Source organism: Tympanuchus pallidicinctus, unplaced genomic scaffold (genome assembly GCF_026119805.1).
Source record: "Tympanuchus pallidicinctus isolate F22 unplaced genomic scaffold, pur_lepc_1.0 scaffold1, whole genome shotgun sequence".
Lineage (NCBI taxonomy): Eukaryota > Metazoa > Chordata > Aves > Galliformes > Phasianidae > Tympanuchus > Tympanuchus pallidicinctus.
Genome location: NW_026294618.1, coordinates 48,399,826 through 48,417,923, shown reverse-complemented (window position 1 = coordinate 48,417,923; position 18,098 = coordinate 48,399,826). Strand labels below are relative to the sequence as shown.

The window sequence follows — 18,098 nt, the reverse complement described above, 5'->3', positions numbered from 1 at the left end:
TTACAGAACTCCTTCTGCATGACATCATATGGTGTGGAATATTCCTTTGGCCAGTTTAAGTCAGCTGTCCTAATTCTCTCCCAGGTCCTTGCACCCTTCACAGAGAATGGCCTTAGGCCTGTGTAACACTGCTTAGCAGCAACTGTAAACAGTGTTATCAATATTGTTTTTCTCCTAAAAGCAAAACATAGCATCCTACCAGATACTCTGAAGAAAACAATTCCATCCCAGCTGAAACTATGATAATATGTGCTAAAATCTTAAAAAAAATAAAAAATAAAAAAATAAAAAAAAAATCCTAAGCTAAAATCTTAAGCTGCTGTTAGAGATACTGTTCTGAATTAGGCAGAGCTAATGAGTTGTTAAAAAGTAAACTATTTTTCCTGATACGTCTTTCTAACTCCATATCTAAATAAGCCAAATGTGTTTGGCAGTTGGATGTGTTCACCATTCTCTCTTGAACAAATTGAGGTCTGGAGAAACAGTATCTAACAGTTGTGTAATTTTAATGAAGAAGGCCACAATAGTCATGGAGGTGGATCCAGTTTGTCAGTAAAAAGCAAAAATACTCAGTGGTTATCGTATTCCTTAAAATGAAAAATAGATCATCTTAAAAAAAAAAAAGTTTCTAAACTCTTAGGTAGCTGTAATTAAAATAGCACAGTCATCCATCTGCTGTGGAATCCCTCAGGATTTCAGTCTATTATAAAATTTGCAACTATGGAAAAATCAAATTAGTTTGAGTTGTTATCATTTTGAAGATAAGGAAGAGGGAAAATTAACTGATAAACCACTTTGCATTTGCAGTATTTAATTATAAACAGTAACACAAATCTTAAAGTTTACTTTTTTGATAGCAGCATTGATGCTACTGTGATGTGGATTCAGATGAGGAAAGTAACATACAGTATGTATGTTATACCTTAATGATTTCTGTCCATCCTCTTTTCCAAGTTTAATACTTAACAATTCACCTCCCCTATGAAGACAGGCTGAGGGAACTGGGCTTGTTCAGCCTGGAGAAAAGAAGGCTGCGGGGTGACCTCATTGCAGCCTTTCAGTACCTAAAAGGAGCCTACAAACAGGAGGGGAATTAACTCTTTGGAAGGGTTGATAACTGCAGGACAAGGGAAAATGGTTTTAAGTTGAGGGAGAGAAGATTTAGGTTGGATGTCAGGGGGAAGTTCTTTACAGAGAGAGTGGTGGGGTGCTGGAACAGGCTGCCCAGAGAGGTTGTGGACACCCCATCCCTAGAGATGTTCAAGGCCAGATTGGATGGGGCTTGGGCAGCCTAGTCTAGTGGGGGTTGTAGATTCATGATCATCGAGTGCCTTTCCAGTCCTGTCCATTCTGTGATTCTGTGATTGAAACAGAAATGTTTTGTAGAAACGTATGTTTTCTCAAGGTTCCAACCATTTCTTAAAGAATTTCAACTGCAGAGTCATCTAACCTGTTAATGTCATAGTCTCCATCACGTGTTCCAGACCTCCTGAACTAAAGCATGCTGTGACCTTTCAGGGTTAACTGTTCTTTTAGTATTTCTTGTTTTGTAGATGACCTTGCAGTTGAATTCTCCACTCAGCTTTATCTCTGAAACAGCTGAAGTAACAGAATCAGGTATTTCAGATGTTAGCCATAAAACAGGTGTAGTGCTATGTTCCTCCTCTAATTGAGGCTTAATTCTTAGGCTGAACAAAATCTCATAGGAGCTTTTTGCCACTCAGTAAACTGAGTTTTCTAAGGATCAAGTGAATTGGATGATGAACTGAGAAATTTCAAAAACGTTGACAGGAAGTTTCTCAGGAGTAATGACTCAGAAATACAGGGCAGCACCACAAAATGGATTCATATAGAAGGAGAAAGAAGAGCATTGTTTCCTTCCTCCTGCATCATTTGTTGAATACACTTCTTTAAAATGGATGCTACTAGCAAAAAGCATTAGCCCTTAGTTCATATATAACTGAAATGAATAAACATTTCATTCTTAATGATGTTGCTTCCAAAAATAGGTTGAGAGTTAATGATGAGTAATATTCAGAGAAGAAATTCTAGATATAAATATTTTGATCTTCTGTTGTTATGACAAGCAGTCTTTCTCGTAGTTTAACAGATGCTTTCAGAAGTCAAGGTGGAAATATACTTGAGATTACTTAGCACTGATGAGGAGCCACTGTCTCTCTCTCCATTCATAGTTTAAGTCCAATTAATTTTCCTTTGAAAAAGGACTTATTTCATAGACAATTCAGATAATGAACATGAGATTCAGGCCCTCAGAAGTGCTCTAGATGAGTGATTTTGTGAAGCAGATGACGCCATCAAATAACAGTAGCAAAATGGCAGAAGAGAGTGTAGTGAGAAGTGTAGGATTTCTATTTTACTCCAACTCCATACAATGTTTTCAAATAGCTTTCATAAGGCTATCAGAAGAAGAGAAGATAGATACCGACAAAGCACAGCGTCTTATACCAACTCCTTCTTCAACTCCACTGACAGTGTCAATGTCTAGATACCTGATAAAGAATCAGAGAATGGCTTAGGTTGGAAGAGACCCCAAGGATCATCAAGTTCCAATTCCCTTGCCACAGGCAGGGCCACCAACTTCCAGATCCAGTACTAGACCAGGTTGCTCAGGGCCCATCCAGCCTGGTCTTGAACACCTCCAGGGATGGAGCATCTCTGGGCAGCCTGTTCCAGCACCTCACCACTCTCTCTGTAAATAACTTCCCCCTGACAGCTAATCTGAGCCTTCCCTCCTTGAACTTAAATAAGAAGAAAAAAGTAAGAGAAAAGGTAATTTTTAATTAAATAAAAGATTTTCTCTATTTCACGATTCTGTCCATTTATATGGACAAAGCCACATAATAGAGATCTGATAGCAGAGAAAAACCTGCACTTTGTAAAGATTCTGGAAGCACATACAGAAATTATGCAGGAAGTTTTGACCACCATGGGATTTTCATTAACTGTTTGTAGTACTGTTACTTACATGGCTCCTGTGAATCAGAAGTAATTTCCATCCAAACAAAGAAAGCTAAAAGTTCTTGCCATCATTGAAGTTAAAAAAAACTAGCACTGTGCAATGGTTATTTATATAGCCATAAAAAGATTTGGCCTGAGCACCAAGGAGAGAAAAAAGAAAAGTCAATACTATAAATAACAGTTTTAGTAATTTTTTTCCCCTTAACACAAAAGGGAAGCCAGTAGTTTCTTTGTGGTGACAGCAGTTACACAGGAATAAATTATTACCTAAAGTCCATACATGTATGAAATATGCTGAAAAGCTGTTTCAGCTTGGCATCTAGTCATTTCAATGTGAATGTAATACAATGCAGCCCATCTTCTGACTCAGCCACGTTTTGATTCAGCTTTTTTTTCTAGTAAGAGGGAAAACAAGTAAGAAAACCTTTCAGATGAGCTGTAAAGTGTGACAAGTTGATGTATTGAAGTCTAGTCTGATCAGGAAGGATTGGACTGTGCGCTACTTAACTCAGTCTGAAGTGTCTGTAGCTATAGATTGATTATCGTATTTAATTGCCTTTGCAAATCATGCTTTGCATTATATCTATTTTAATGCTCTTGAATTCTACAAAACTTTGAGGAAGTACTGCACATTTTGAAGTGTATGACCAGAATTAATGCAACTGATCTATCAAACCTGTGAGCGAAGAAAACACCTGGGATTGCATAAAGAATTGGTCCCTGTCTTCTCTTTATCCTGTTCTTCGTGTCTTTCCTAATCTTTTGGGAAGGCATGACAATGAAGGAATGGAATTTGCAACAAAACAAGAGGCAGATTTGAAAGTGATAAAGAGAAATAAATAGAAATGAAGTAGCACAGTGAGCTGTCAGGAAAGGAAGGCAAGAGACCAGTGTGGCTGAACCAGGACCCGCTTGTCAAATTGAAGAGCGTGAAGGAAGTGCACAGGCAGTGGAAACAGACATAGGTACCATAGGAAGAGTATAAAGAGGCTGCTAGGCTGTGTAGGGATGGGGTCAGGAAAACCAAGGCCTAACTTGAACTAAACCTCACAAGGAGTGCAAAGAAGAGCAAGAAAGGTTTCTATAGGTTCAGAAAAAAAAGTACAGGAGGGCATATCCCCCCCCTAGTGAGTGACACAGGCAGGCTGGTAACAATAATCTTCTCTGATAATTGCTCATCACAGAACCCTCAAATTATTGTTTTGGAAGTAGAGGATTGGGGAAGGAACGTCCCTCCTGGTATAAAGGACGATCGGGTTTGTAACTAACTGAGGAACCTGAACATCCACAAGTCATTGGGTCATGATGATATGCATCACAGAATCCGAAGGGAATTGGCTGTGGTAGTTGCCAAACCGCTCTCATTGATATTTGAAAAAGTCATGGCAGACAGGTAAAATTTCTCCTGGGAAAAAAGGAAAGAAGACATCACACTTATTTTTAAGAAGTGTAAGAATGATGACCCCAGCAACTACTGACCTGTCTCAGTCTCATCTGTGCTGAGAAAGATTGTGGAGCAGATCCTCCTGGTTGCTATGCTAAGGCACAAGGAAGACAGGGAAGTGTTATGGGTGTATCACCATGGCTTCACCAAGGGCAAATCCTGCTTGAACAACCTAGCGGCTTTCTATGATGTTGACTGTTCTATGGATGAAGAGTTCTGCAAGATCGAGTCCAGAGAGTGGTGGTCAATGACTCAGTGTCTGGATGAAGATCAGTGATGTGTGGTTCCCCCTGGGGTCAGTGCTGTGACTAATACTCTTTAGTATATTCATCAATGGCATTGACAGCAAGTTTGCAGGTGGCAGCAAGCTGTGGGATGCAGTCGATACACAAGAGGGATGGGATGCCATTCAGAGAGACCTAGACAGCCTTGATCAGTGGGCCCAGGTGAACCGCATGAGGTATAATAAATCCAAGTGCAAGGTCTTGCACTTTGGTCGAGGCAATATTGGATTGAGTACAGCTTTGCCGAAAAGGATCTAGGGGTACGGGTGGGTAGGAAGCTGGATATGAGCCAGCAGTGTGCCCTCACAGCCCAGAAATCCAGCTGTATTCTGGGCTCATCCAGCAGGTCAAGGGAGGTGATCTTGTTCCTCTATTGTGCACTTTTGAGGCCTTATCTAGAGTACTGTGTTCAGATGTGGAGTCCTCAGTACAGGAGAGACACAGATCTGTTGGAGTGCATCCCGAGAAGGGCCACAAAAATAATCCATGGAATGGAAGCCTCCCCTGCAAGAACAGGCTGAGAGAGCTGAGTCTGTTCAGCCTGGAGAAGAGAAGGCTTTGAGGTGACCTGATAGTGACCTTTCCATATCTAATGCGGACGTACAGAAAAGAATGGGACAGACTCTTTAGCAGGGTTTGTGATGACAGGAAAAAGGGGACATAGTTTCAAATTTAAAGAGGGTAGATTTAGCTTGGATGTAAGGAAAAAGTCTTTTATAGTGAGGGTGGTGAGACACTGGAATGGGTTGCCCAGAGGTGTGGTGGATGCCCCATCCCTGGAGACTTTCAGTGTGAGGCTGAGCATTCTGATTCAACCGTGAATGTCCCTGTTCATTGCAGGGCAGTTGACAAGAGAACCTTTAAAGTTGCTTCCAACTCTAAAAATTCTATGATTGGATGAAATACTTCCTTAGTGTAGAAAAATATGATATTCTACATTTTTGTTTCATGTGTCATGTTCATGGTTTTTTTATTCATAGTTATCTCTGGCAATTAATAGTTCGCAATCATTGGTGTCTCAAGGGAAGCATCTTCTCTTTTGAATGAAGATTGTATTAAATAATGAATTTCTAAGACAATTTTGATAATAGGAATACCTGTATTTATCTTGATTAGTTTCTCAAAAGGGTGCATGGTAGGTTGCTAATGTAAAGTGTGATTGCATGGTTAAACAAAATGAATCATTTAAATTTTAATATTGTCCAGGCTGCTGTTGAATTAATGCATTTTAGAATAAGAAACAAAATCAACTTTCGGTTTTTATTACTAATTTTTATATTGTAAAGCTTTACAGCTTCTAAAGAAATGCATGGAATTCTGACATCCTTCATGTCAAAAGTTTTGATTTGTATTAATTTCCATTTTGCCGTATTTTTAAAGTAAGTGTTAAAATCCTTTTTGGCATAGATTTTTATTTCATTCAATAAATGCAAAGAAGTTGCTAATGCATATTAATTCTATTTAATAATAGTCACAGTTCCGTATCATGTTCTTACCAAAATCACAGTTCAGAGAGATGTTTTGTCCTTTGTTTGACAATAAATGGCATTTTAGTTTAGAAAATTCATGCATTATATCTTTTGTTAAGAAACTCACTGTTTTTCAGGAGTTCATTATCAAATGTATTAAGAAGTATCTGTCTAATGAGTTGAAAGTGAAATGAAATCTGTAGTGTCATGAACATCATTTCAGTAGTGCAGTCACAATGTATTCCTGTAAGCTTGCTAGTCAGCTTTAGACCACATACTGCAACGTGCATATCTTCATATTTACTCTTAAAACAGTAATTTGTTAAGCTTAATGGAGCATTTAAGGTTTCTAGGTCCAGTTTTTAATCAATAGGAAGTTTTCCTAATCTTTCCAGTCTGTTAATTGGAAAGCGAAATGGAAAATCAAAGCTTAAGACACAGGAGAAAGAACCACAGTTTACGAGTTCATATTTTTGGCTGTGAATTGCTAGTAAGTCAACTGTGTAGCGTACAGAGCTGTGCTTATATCGCGTACACTGGTGCACAAAAGCAAGTTTTTGCCTTGATGAGTTATTGCATATCAAAAAATGATTCAGTCCAAACTCCATGGTAATTTTATCTTCTTTTGCAATACAGGGCAAAATCAAAGGGAAAAAAAAATCAAAGAAGAAAAGTCTTTTCAGCAACTAAGGAATTATTAGAACAGAGCGGGGGAAAAAAAAAAAAGGCAATAAAGATCAATGAAATCAGTTGTGTTCTTGTAATGTTAATAAGAAATAAGCACTCGCTGCTTCTTGTAAGCTGTTACAGAATGGAAACAGTGGCTCAGGTAGCGTGCTCCTGTGAGGCTGTTCCTTATCACACCATTGCTGGACTCTGATACTAGCTCCAACATTTCTATCCACAGGAGTAAAGTCTCAAAGTGGAGGCAGAGCTTACTTGCAGTTCAGGGGTTGTTATACTGTCTCCTTTTCTTCTGCCATTCAGTGTGGTCATGCCTGGACTGAATTAGCTATGTAGTGATAGTATCCTTATTCATATTTCCCCCTTGTTTTTTTTCCATCATGGCTTCTAGGATATAATATAGCTCTGATATTCACAATTGCAAATAGGAACCTGGAAGTTAATTGGCTGCTAGTATGGTAGTTGCAGCTTGAGTAAAAAGGCAGCTTGGAATAGAACCTGTATGAAACACTCCTTATCTTTTTACATCTCCACAGCATTGTCACCGACATTCCATGTGATTTTATATGTATTCTTTCAAATTGTGGTAGGTTATGCATAGCATACTTGAACTTCTGAGGTAAAAAAACAAAACCTTGGACTTGCCATTAATATCTCAGACTTATCAGTTTATTGAATAAATTTATCTTACTGAAAGATTCACTTGATTTTTCTTATGTGTAAACATCTTGGTCAAAAGAAAAAGGTTAATTTCTCAGGACCTTAACAGTTAGATCATTATCTTCCATTCAGTTTGTGATACTGTTTTTCTGTTTTTTTTTTTTCTTATCATACTTCCTCTGCTCAAATTTATTGTTTCATTGTCAACTGTAATTTTGTAGTATTGTTTCATTCAAGAAACCTAGCATCAATGTATCTTTGTTTTCTTTGACCTTTCTAATCAGAGGCTTAATTTCTTCCCTTCTTTTACGTTAGTCCCTTTTTGCTTACCAGGAACCTGGTGTTTACCTGAATGGGTAGACAGGGAATCCTTCCATTTAATTTCTCTATCTGATAGAAAAGATAGAGAAAAAATGCATATCAAACGTAATCTTCTTAATGGTAATCAGACTTTCACATTTATCACTTGCATGAATATATTTTAACTTCTGCTGTTGTATATGTTTACCTTTTTAACAATATCAGACTTTTTAATTTTTTTGAAGTCTATTTTTATTATATTTTGTCTGAAAGAATTATATTAAAGGTTTAAGCCCTCAAAATGTAACTCATAGTATTGTTGGATTGATGTTTTTTTTTTTAAAGTGTAGGTATCTTCACTGAGATGTGGACACAGATGAGACACAACCCTGTCTTCCATATTTAATTTTTTGGGTTTTTTTGAGAAAATTTTACTAACACAGTTTATTTCATGATTTATTAATTTTTGTCTAACTTCACTTTTTTAGTTCAAGGATGTGAGAAACAGATCTGCACTACAGTGTGTGAAAGAAAAAAATTCATGGAAATATAAGATTTTTTAAATCAGCCAGCTATAAATAGATTAATATCAACGTTGAACTTTGTTAATAAGGCTAGCTTTACAGGATACTGGCTTTACAGGATACTTCTATGGCCACTGGGATAGAAGAAAGCAAATAAAAAACGTTGCATTGTCTGATTTCTTGGCAAGAAGGTATGAAGCTCTGCCAAGAAATGGGTCTGAAAAAGATGTTTGTTCTCATCATGCTTTAAAGCTCATAACCATACTAAAAGTGGACACTTTCTTGTCAAGAAACTGCTTTTAATTAAAAAAATGAGTGTCTGAGGAATACAGTTTCTTAATGCTTCCACTGCAAACAATATTCAACTCAAATATGAAACAGTTCTCCAAAATTGGTATTCATACATACAAGCTTTACATTAATATTTAGTTAAAATCATATATTATATAACATTGTATTATTTTTTTTTTTCTTTTGTTTTAGCCACAGATGCAGATGTGAAGAAAGAAAACCTTTCATCAGTGCAGCAGCTCGGTATTGAAATGACAGTCAGGTACATTAAAATATTTACCCACTGTTTCTAGAATTTGTTTGATTTTCATGTGGTGACTTTAATGATATTTAATCCTTTAACTCAGTTAAAGCAATACCATCTAAATCTAAAGATTATCTTTTGAGAAAATGAATTCTAACTTTTAAAATGAAAAAGCTATTAGTACTAATTAAATTATCTTTACATATTATGTAGCTTATTATCTTTGATTGTTGCAAAGGTTAATTGTAACTTGTTAGTAAGATTTACTGCTTAAATTACATTATCTTGAGTTATGTGGGTTTTTTTTTCCTGTTCACGTTGCTTCTATAAAGGGTTCTGTTTAGCTCAGCTTAGTTATATGTCATTAACATGTATTGCTTGGCTGGTACTTTGCAGAGCTGTGATGATGGAAAAGTTAATATGTATGTACTTCCACAGATTGTTATCTATAGCATTAATATTTCAATTATGGTGCCAATAATTACCTATAAAATAGATGGAATTCTGAACAATATACATGAGGAGAGTGAATCATGAAAGCGTATCACTAGAGTTCTTGCTCCTTCCCACCACAATTTCTGAAATTTTGAATGAAGCAGAATTTAGGTGAGGAATTCTAACACCTAGTATAAAGTGTTTGGGGTGTGTCCTTCCTAAATGAAGGGTAGTAGCTTTTATTAAACCATTTTTATACATCTTCTGTATCCTGTTTTTGATGATCAGTGCTATGACTTCTCATCTTTTACAGGCCTATTAATTAAGAGTTCTTGGTTTTGTTTTAGAATTTTATAAACATATTTAATCTAAATTTCAGTTTTTAACTTTCTGTGTTAGATATGGAAAACATCTGAACTTGCTAAAAGAACATGCTGAAAATGAGCTATGCTTCGTGTTAATGAATTGTGAGCAGTTTCTGAAACAACAGCAGAGAGCTGTGGTATCCTCACTTCGTATCCTTTCTTAATGGCAGTAGAATTTGAACATTGAATCTGGGCTTTTGATGTATGTGTAATAAATACTGCATGAACAGAAAAAATGCCGATTTAAAAATGTAAAATGCACACTCAATGCACTATAAAACCTTTTGCCATCTGTACCTTTTTTTGTTAAAATTGTGTTTCATTCATTTTTGTTACACATCTTTCCATCTGTGGTAAGGAGTCTGGAACAAAACACCTTTGAGCATTAATAAATATTTGTGGTGTTTCCACAGTGTCTACAGTGTTATTGATGTTTCCTGTGTAATAATCTGTGCCTGTAATTTGATCAGCAAGAATGTTTTATTATTAAAAAAAATGTTCCATAGAAGATCTAAGAATGTCAGAAGTCATAACAAAGATAACCCTTTCCAATAAGTTTTTTTCTTTATTTTACCATTAGACTTAATTTAACTTTTGAAGTACACTTCATGCATATTGGTCACAATATAATTAAACTCTTCTCTGACAGTATTTCGTCTTTTTTTTTTTCTTTTTTTTTCTCCCTTAATCTTTTCAATTCCCATTTTCCTCCTCCACCATTCTTAGTTTCCATACTGTAGGCACACTTGTTTTGATGTAATGGTTTTGTGTTTACAGATTTCTCTTGGGTTTTCTTTTCTTTTGCTGATTTGGTTCAGTTACTTGCAGACTGGAAAAAAAAAAGTAGACTACGGGGAAAATAGCTCGAATAATCCTCTTATTTTATCTGTAGAGACAGGTGTGCCTCTAGAAGCTGTTTTCTGTGCAGCTCTGTTCCCCTGTAACATCTATAACAAGCCAGCTCTTAGTTCTGTTTGGACCTGGGGGAGGAGGTCTGCAATTCCTGAGTGGCAACGCAGAGTTCTTTGCCTGAGTTCCTTAACTGAGAAAATGCAGGCTGTTTGCAGGGACACTATCCTGGCTATGACTGGTTTGCATCTTCTGTGTTCCTCATAATGTCAGGGGATGGAGAGAAAACTCTAACATTTCTTCAGCAATTTTCTCATCTTCTTGTTTCAGCGTTTCTTTGGATACCAAGACTGCACATGTCTGTAAGAACGTAAAAGTTAATTCTTTCTGAAGGGCAAATTTTAAAGTTTTTCAAAGGAGACTTCACCAATTTCCTCAAGTGTTGTGGTTTTTTTTATTATTATTTTATTTTATTGCTTTAAGTTTTCATTAAAGCTCTCTAGCTGAATGTGTGGCATGAAAAAAAAAATCTCAGGAAAATACAGATTTGACATTCACTTAAATGGTTGTTTGAAAGTACAAGTGGACTGATGGCAAGGCAGTGTTACTGAATTTTTAAAGATGGCAGTAAGATAAACCTTGTAGCACCATTAAATGTGGTGTGAAGGCTACGTGGCATTTTTTTGTGTGTAATGACCCTTTTTTAATAGTGTGCAAGTTCATCCATTAGTTTTTTCAGTAAAATTCAGTTTTATGGATAAAACGACTAAAACGTATTTAGTTACTTTGAAAAGTTATTACTGCCCAAATTCTGAATGGTTTATAATTTGAAATTATTAATATTTTTGAATCAAATTTGTAGCATGATTTTAATATTTGATTAGATATTATGGCATCATCTATGTAAGCCAGAACCGTTTCAGCTTGATTATGTGCACTGTCACATTGGCTTGAATGTTTTGACCATAAATTACAAAGATGTGTCATCTGTGAGTTCTGTATTTTGCATTTTTTCTATATATAATTCTCTGTGAATGTGAATTTATGAGTCTTTCATGAGAAATAACTCTACTGGTTCACTCACAACACTGAGTCCAGCCTTGAACCTGCTAACAGAATGCAGTTTTGCTTCATTATGTATGTGAATATAATTGTGCTGAACATCATTACTACAGTACTACAAACTTGTCTTCTCTACGAGATCTAAGCAGCATTGCAGGGTTGCTGCAGTACTAACATTCATTCTCAATACTTACACGATGTCTCTTTCACATCTTGAAGAAACAAAGAGAAAATTGAATAATTAGCCTATTTGCATAATTTTTACAATGTAAATTAAAATAAAATGCCAAAACATGAATGAGTACTGTGCACCCATTAGGCTATAATGCTGCCTGCCTAAGAAAGGTGGAAAGCTCCAAAGGATGTACATTAACCTTCTTGCATTAGCCAAAGATTCATTAGCTAGAAACCAAACACTGACGAATATATGGCTAACCTCTGTTTCTTTTGTAGCACAAAACAAAATTTCACTTATACCAGCTGTGCTTGCTGGAAAAAAAAAAAAAAAAAAAAGCATGCATATAGGAATCAACAGTAAATACCATAGAATTTCCACTTTCTATCCACCAGTAAAATGGCAAAAATAAAAAAAACAATAAAAATTAGTATTTGCTTAAAAAACAGTAACGTTTTTTCCATACTTTGTTTGAAAATTAAAGCATATGTGCAGTAAAGACTTAAATTGCTAATGCAAACAAGTAGTCAGGATGTATAAGAGTTTCTAACTTCGGATTTTTATTAGCTTAACAACATGTTTTTCTAGCTGATAACATCGTCTTTTTCTCTGTTTATTTTATTTCATACCTTTCCAATAATTGAGATGACTTATCATACGAGTAAATCCATATATTCTTATACGTTATTCTCAGAAAGGGATTTTACAGTTATACATTTCTGTGATCTGATCTTTTTTTCTCAATGTTGTTTTTAATTAGGTGCACCTGCCTGTTGTCACAGTGGAATCTGGCATCCATCCAGTCTACTTTTGCAGTGCTCACTACATTGAGATGCTGCTGAAAGCTGAGTTGCCACTTGTCTTCTCTGCCTTCCACATGTCTGGTTTCACTCCATCCCAGGTAAATGATGACATAACAAGGTATCGTCGACTTCTCTTGTGGGACAAATCCACAAAATCAAAATTCAGAATTTAAGTTGGATCTACTGCTTTTTTTTTCCCATACTGCACCCATGTGGTGTTTGCAAAACAGCATGAGAGAATGTTGAATGTACAGTGACTTAAAGTATTTTAACATAGATTTCAGCTGACTTTTGTAAAATGTGCTGCAGCTAATGATCTTCCGTTACATATTCATCCAGAAAATCTGATAAAGGTGAGATACTAGAAACTCCTATGTATCATTAAAAATAATTAGAATATTTTATCCCTCAGAATAATTTTATGTGTTTTCCATGGGAAGGAAGTGAAAAATTTCAGGTAGAAAGCAGATCAGTTGATATTAAAGCAAAATTCATCTTATAAAGGCTACTTTAAAGTCAGGTTAAAAAAAAACAAAAGAAAACTCTTCCATACTAATGAGCTATCACTACAGAATTTATCTGTAATGTTAACTTTTTCCTGCTTACTACAGTAAGAAGTGCTTTAAAAATGCGGAATGTAATTTATGGAGCATTGTGTAGACTACAATCTTGTTGAAGCATAAACTGTTTCATGCAACAAGGAATTAGATTGCTAAAGCATGGCTCTCTCACCATAATAAGAGAGCTTATTTCTGTTCCAAAGAAAGAAGAATATAATAGTGAAATGCTATTCGAGTCTGTGATTTAAAAATAAACAAATACAGTGATTCTCGGCCTCTTCTGTATTTTCATCTCTTTTCCTTTTATAAGTAGGTTAATGTTAAAGGAGAAAAAGGCTGTGTTATAGAAAAGTTATAAGATAATGCTGATTAATTACCTAGACTGAATGCCTAGAGTGATATAATTATACATAATTTCATTGTCATCTAGATTTGCCTACAATGGATAACTCAGTGTTTCTGGAATTACATGGACTGGAGTGAGATCTGTCATTACATCGCCACATGTATTTTCCTCGGTCCTGACTATCAGGTTTATATGTGTATTTCTGTGTTCAGACACCTACAGCAAGACATCCTGAAGCACACTGAAGCCCAAGATCTCCAGGTGTTTCTTAAAGTAAGGATTTCTTTGTGATTTTTTTTTTCCAGTCGTTGAAGGGAAACAAAGTTCTCTGTGCTGGAAATGAATATGCTTCTTAATCTAAAGCAGTTATTTTCTGCCTGTTTCTTAAATGGTACTCAAAGAATCAAGATAAGCTGAGCTGCATTGGTATAGAAGAATAGACAAAGTGAAAACCATTCTGCTTTTTTTTTTTTTTAACATGACAGGCAGATTCACATGCAGAATATAATAAAAGAAATATGCTTATGTTCTGAATGACACAAGACTCCATATATTTCCTACAGATGGCTGAGAAAGGAGGTTCTCCATCTCCCATGAACAATGTTGTCACTGAAGTAATTCATAAGCTTAGTGTCGTCACTAGTACAAGTACTATATTTCAAAATTTTCCTTTTATTGGCATCATAGCAGCTGGTAGAAGTCTTCTTCCTGAGATATTCTTAGGTGTTTTTTTTTACCTTTTTCTTTTTTTTTTTTTTCCAGTCAGAGTTACTTTAAGAGCTATGTCTCTGCATCATGGTCTTCTGATTAGCGTACATCTTATGTTTTTAAATATTGAGTGATATTAAGGTATTTGAATGCATCTAAAAGAGGGCAAGAGGGCAAAGCTCATAGCAGGGCTGGATGGTGCCTCCTGTGAGGAGAGGCCTAGGACATTGGGTTGTCCAATCTGGAGAAGAAGAGGCCAAGAGCTGACCTCATTGCTCTCTGCAGCTCCCCAAGATGGGGAAGCAGAGGGAGGTGCTGTTCTGTGCTCCTGGTCATTTGTTGGCAGGGCAGGAACAGCAGAAAGCTGAGCTAGCTGTAGTTTACAGAGGAAACTCCTTTACCATGAGGGTGATCAAATGCTGGAGCTAGGCTTCCTAGAGAGGTGATTGATAGCTCATGCCTGTTCACATTCAAGAAGCATTTGGACAATGCCCTCAGTAACATGGTTGAAGTATCAGGCAGTTGGATTGGATGATCTTTGTAGGTACTTTCCAATCAAAGTATTCTGAATATGAATAATGCATAAACTAAGCCATTTTTCTTAAAAATGTTTGGTATACAGTCTAATGAGTACATCATTTTGTTTGAGTGTTTTTGATCAATGTACAAGCTTAAAAACAACTTAATCTTGTTGGCATAGTTGATGTGAATTATGTAATACAGTTTGCACGCTGTCACCTATAGTGTGGACAGGCTGGAAATTTGTCATGGTGCTGTTAGACTGATGATAAGTGCCTTATATTAATGTAGTACTGGAGAATTTACAACCCATTGAGAGAACTGCAGAAAAAGAAGAGTTAGTGATACACTTTCACTCTAATCTTCCTTTTGATAGCTCTTAATTTGTTTCAAGAAGAAAAAAGTTACTCTGTCATTTTATGCAATTCCACATGTAGTATGTATTTCAGTATGGGTTTACCTGGGTTTAATACTGGCAGAGGCATTTGAGAACTGTCCTTTTGTTGAAATACACAAATTTAGATTTAAGTCTTAGCCTGTGGTCTCTCTGCACAACATTCACAAATGTTGATTATTCTAGTGGAGCAATTCCCTCGTAAGTGGAAATTTAAACTACTCTAGGAAGATAAACCAAGTTTCAAACACAAAAACAAGCCCCTGGAATATTAATTTTATGTTTTCTAAAGCAGTGTCGCAGCTTGAACGTCTTACTAGCAGTGATCATTTGCTCTATGAACAGGCTCATTTGCCTGTTTTCCTTACAAGAATTGATAGTAATTTGTTTTTAAAGGTCTCACATGCATTACATGTCACGAAAAGATGATTTGACAGCAGTTCACCATTGTTGCTATTAACTAATGAGTAGAATCATAGAATCATGCAATCATTAAAGCTGGAAAAGACCTCCAAGATCATCCACCTACCGTCCACCTACCATCAATATTGCCCACCATGTTCCCTGTGTTCCTTAGTACCACATCTACACGATTCTTGAGTACCTCCAGGGACAGTGACTCAACCACCTTGCCTGGGCAGCCCATTTCAGTGGCTGACCACTCTTCCAAACAAGAGCTAGTTATAGCTAGCTAGTAAAATTAAAAACAAATGTTTTATTTTTAACATATAAATGTATTTTCATTTGCACTTAAAGAACTTGGAGACAACTTTGCTGTCAATTCAGACGATGTTATGCCTGAGACTTGAAAGAGTGTTTTTAACATGTTCTCCTAGTGACAAAATACAGGTGAAAAGCTCATAGAGGTCGTCTTCTGTTACTCTGTATTTTGCCTTTCCTCTGTGCCAAGAAGAAAGTACAAATAATGAATTGTCAATGAACACATTTTTCTCTTTTCTGGGTTTGTCTTTTGGCTGGGTTGGGATACTCACAGTTCTGATCCTTCTGAGATACCTTGAAGTTTCCACATTAACTGAATTTTAAATTTATTGCTTGGACTTTTTTGAATCCTTTCCGGAAATTAAGAAAATGGGTAGCTTCATGATTTCCACATGTGAACCAAGAACACTGTAACCTGCTGCCTCTATAAGCCCATCTTGACTGTCTTGTCAAGCAGAATTATTTATTCTGTTTTTACTTAACATTCATCTTTATTAATATTGTTTATAAAAATAGTACATAGCATTACTGGTTTTACTGAGAACGTAATTGGATACAAAAGTCGCATTAATAAACTTCACTATACCATATGCAGGTGCAAAAGTCTTTAAAAATAATATTTTAATACCTGACTTTGCTTTTTTAAAGCTTACTTTGTTTTTATTATAAATCATTATATCTCATGCTCTCCAAAAATAGGATGAGTAACATTTGTTTCCATGAGGTTAATTGGAAGGTACTGTCCAGGAGCAGATATGCTTAATTTTTAAATTAAATGTATTAAAATGTGTGTATTGTACTGTAAGCAGTAGAAAATTAACTCTCTTTAGCAGCCTGTAATTCTTTAAATTTTAATAATGCATATTTTTTTCTGAGCTAATTTTCTGTTTCTATTTGTACAGGAAGAAGCACTCCATGGATTTCGAGTGACTGATTATTTAGAATACATGGAAAGCTTGGAACTGATCTACAGACCCATGCTGCTAAAAGACATGAGGAACATCAGAGTGCAGAACACATAGATCAAGCATGACAGATTTTCTAGCTTTGGTTACGTTCAGTAAAAGAATGTTGTTTATTTCATATAAAAACATGCACTGAAATAAGTCAGGCTGTGTATATGTACATACTGTAAAATAAATAAGGAGGGTTTTCAGAATATGGTTTTTACAAAATGTCTTCTCTGAAATTGGATGACCTAAAAATACAGTATTTTCCCAGACTGATCACATGCATAGCTTCATTTTTATTTTGCATAACGTAGATTCAGAATCCAGATTGTTGAAATTTTTTCGTTAAAATGCATAGAACCTGTTTGCAAATCATTGCATCACTGTCATATTCATGCATCACAGTCCTGAAACCTTTGTATTTTGTATGGGCCTGACAAAGTGATTTTATTTTAATTTTTTTAGAAGCAACAGCTCATAATTCGTGTGCATGAGAAGTGAATAAATGAAAAATAAATCTCTGTATACAGGTATTTTGTCTTTGTGAATATGGCTGAGAAAATGAAGTGATCAACTGCATGGAATGAAAGAAGACTGATAATTCCGCCTTACACTTTTTACCAGTATAGGTAAAATTTTTACATTGTTGAAGTTGGCTGAATTTTAGAACAAACATGGTTTTCTTGAAGAAACGCTGTATCCCATTTACTCTAGAAAAGGCAGCTAAGTAAATATTCTAACAGATTACTCTTCTGTGTTACATTATGTCACTGCTAAGTATTGTTTAAGAAATTAAGGAAATTAAGGAATGTAACTATTTGTGCACCAATTAGTAGTTGTTTTCTGAATCCATATTTCAAAGCAACAAACATGATGTTGAATCAATAAATAACAGTAAATTAGATAGCAATAGGTGTGTAAAATTAATTAATAAATTGCACTGGTTTTCATTGAAATTATGTCCTATAAGATGATAGGTTTTGGCAAGGAGGAGAAATTGAGCATTTGTAGGTAGGTAGGTTGTAGGTGGAAAATAAGTTATCACATTGTCCCGTTTTTCATGTCTACATTAAAATTTCAAAAAATGAATTTATCGTGTAGGAATGTTACCTTCACAATGCCCACATGAGATAATATGAAAAGTAGACCTTTAAGGTAGATAATGGTTTACTAACTACAGAACTTCATAGTCACATGCAAATAAAACCTAATATTCAAATAGAACAAAAAAATAGGTGTAACTTCTGGTTATTGACATCATGAAATGGATGGGAGGAGAACTGGGGTTTGTTCAGTATGTAGCAGATAACAGAGTTCTCTCAGTGAAGAAAAA

At 35.6% G+C, this 18,098-nt stretch overlaps 1 protein-coding gene across 6 annotated transcripts in view; it reads left to right on the top strand.

Annotated features, from left to right (window-relative positions):
* Positions 1 to 17,298, top strand: part of TBC1D32 (TBC1 domain family member 32) — an 80,915-nt gene extending 63,617 nt beyond the window's left edge. For 5 of the 6 annotated variants that reach the window (XM_052680353.1, XM_052680345.1, XM_052680337.1 and 2 more), the window contains 6 exons: positions 8,828 to 8,897; positions 9,714 to 9,829; positions 10,736 to 10,890; positions 12,526 to 12,666; positions 13,559 to 13,747; positions 16,718 to 17,298. In XM_052680353.1, coding sequence (XP_052536313.1) covers positions 8,828 to 8,897; positions 9,714 to 9,829; positions 10,736 to 10,890; positions 12,526 to 12,666; positions 13,559 to 13,747; positions 16,718 to 16,837 — 791 coding nt within the window. In that variant the 3' untranslated portion in view covers positions 16,838 to 17,298. Of the gene's footprint in view, positions 1 to 8,827; positions 8,898 to 9,693; positions 9,830 to 10,735; positions 10,891 to 12,525; positions 12,667 to 13,558; positions 13,748 to 16,717 lie in introns of those variants that run through there. The other variant, XM_052680370.1, reaches the window with a different exon arrangement.
* Positions 17,299 to 18,098: the final 800 nt, after the last annotated feature.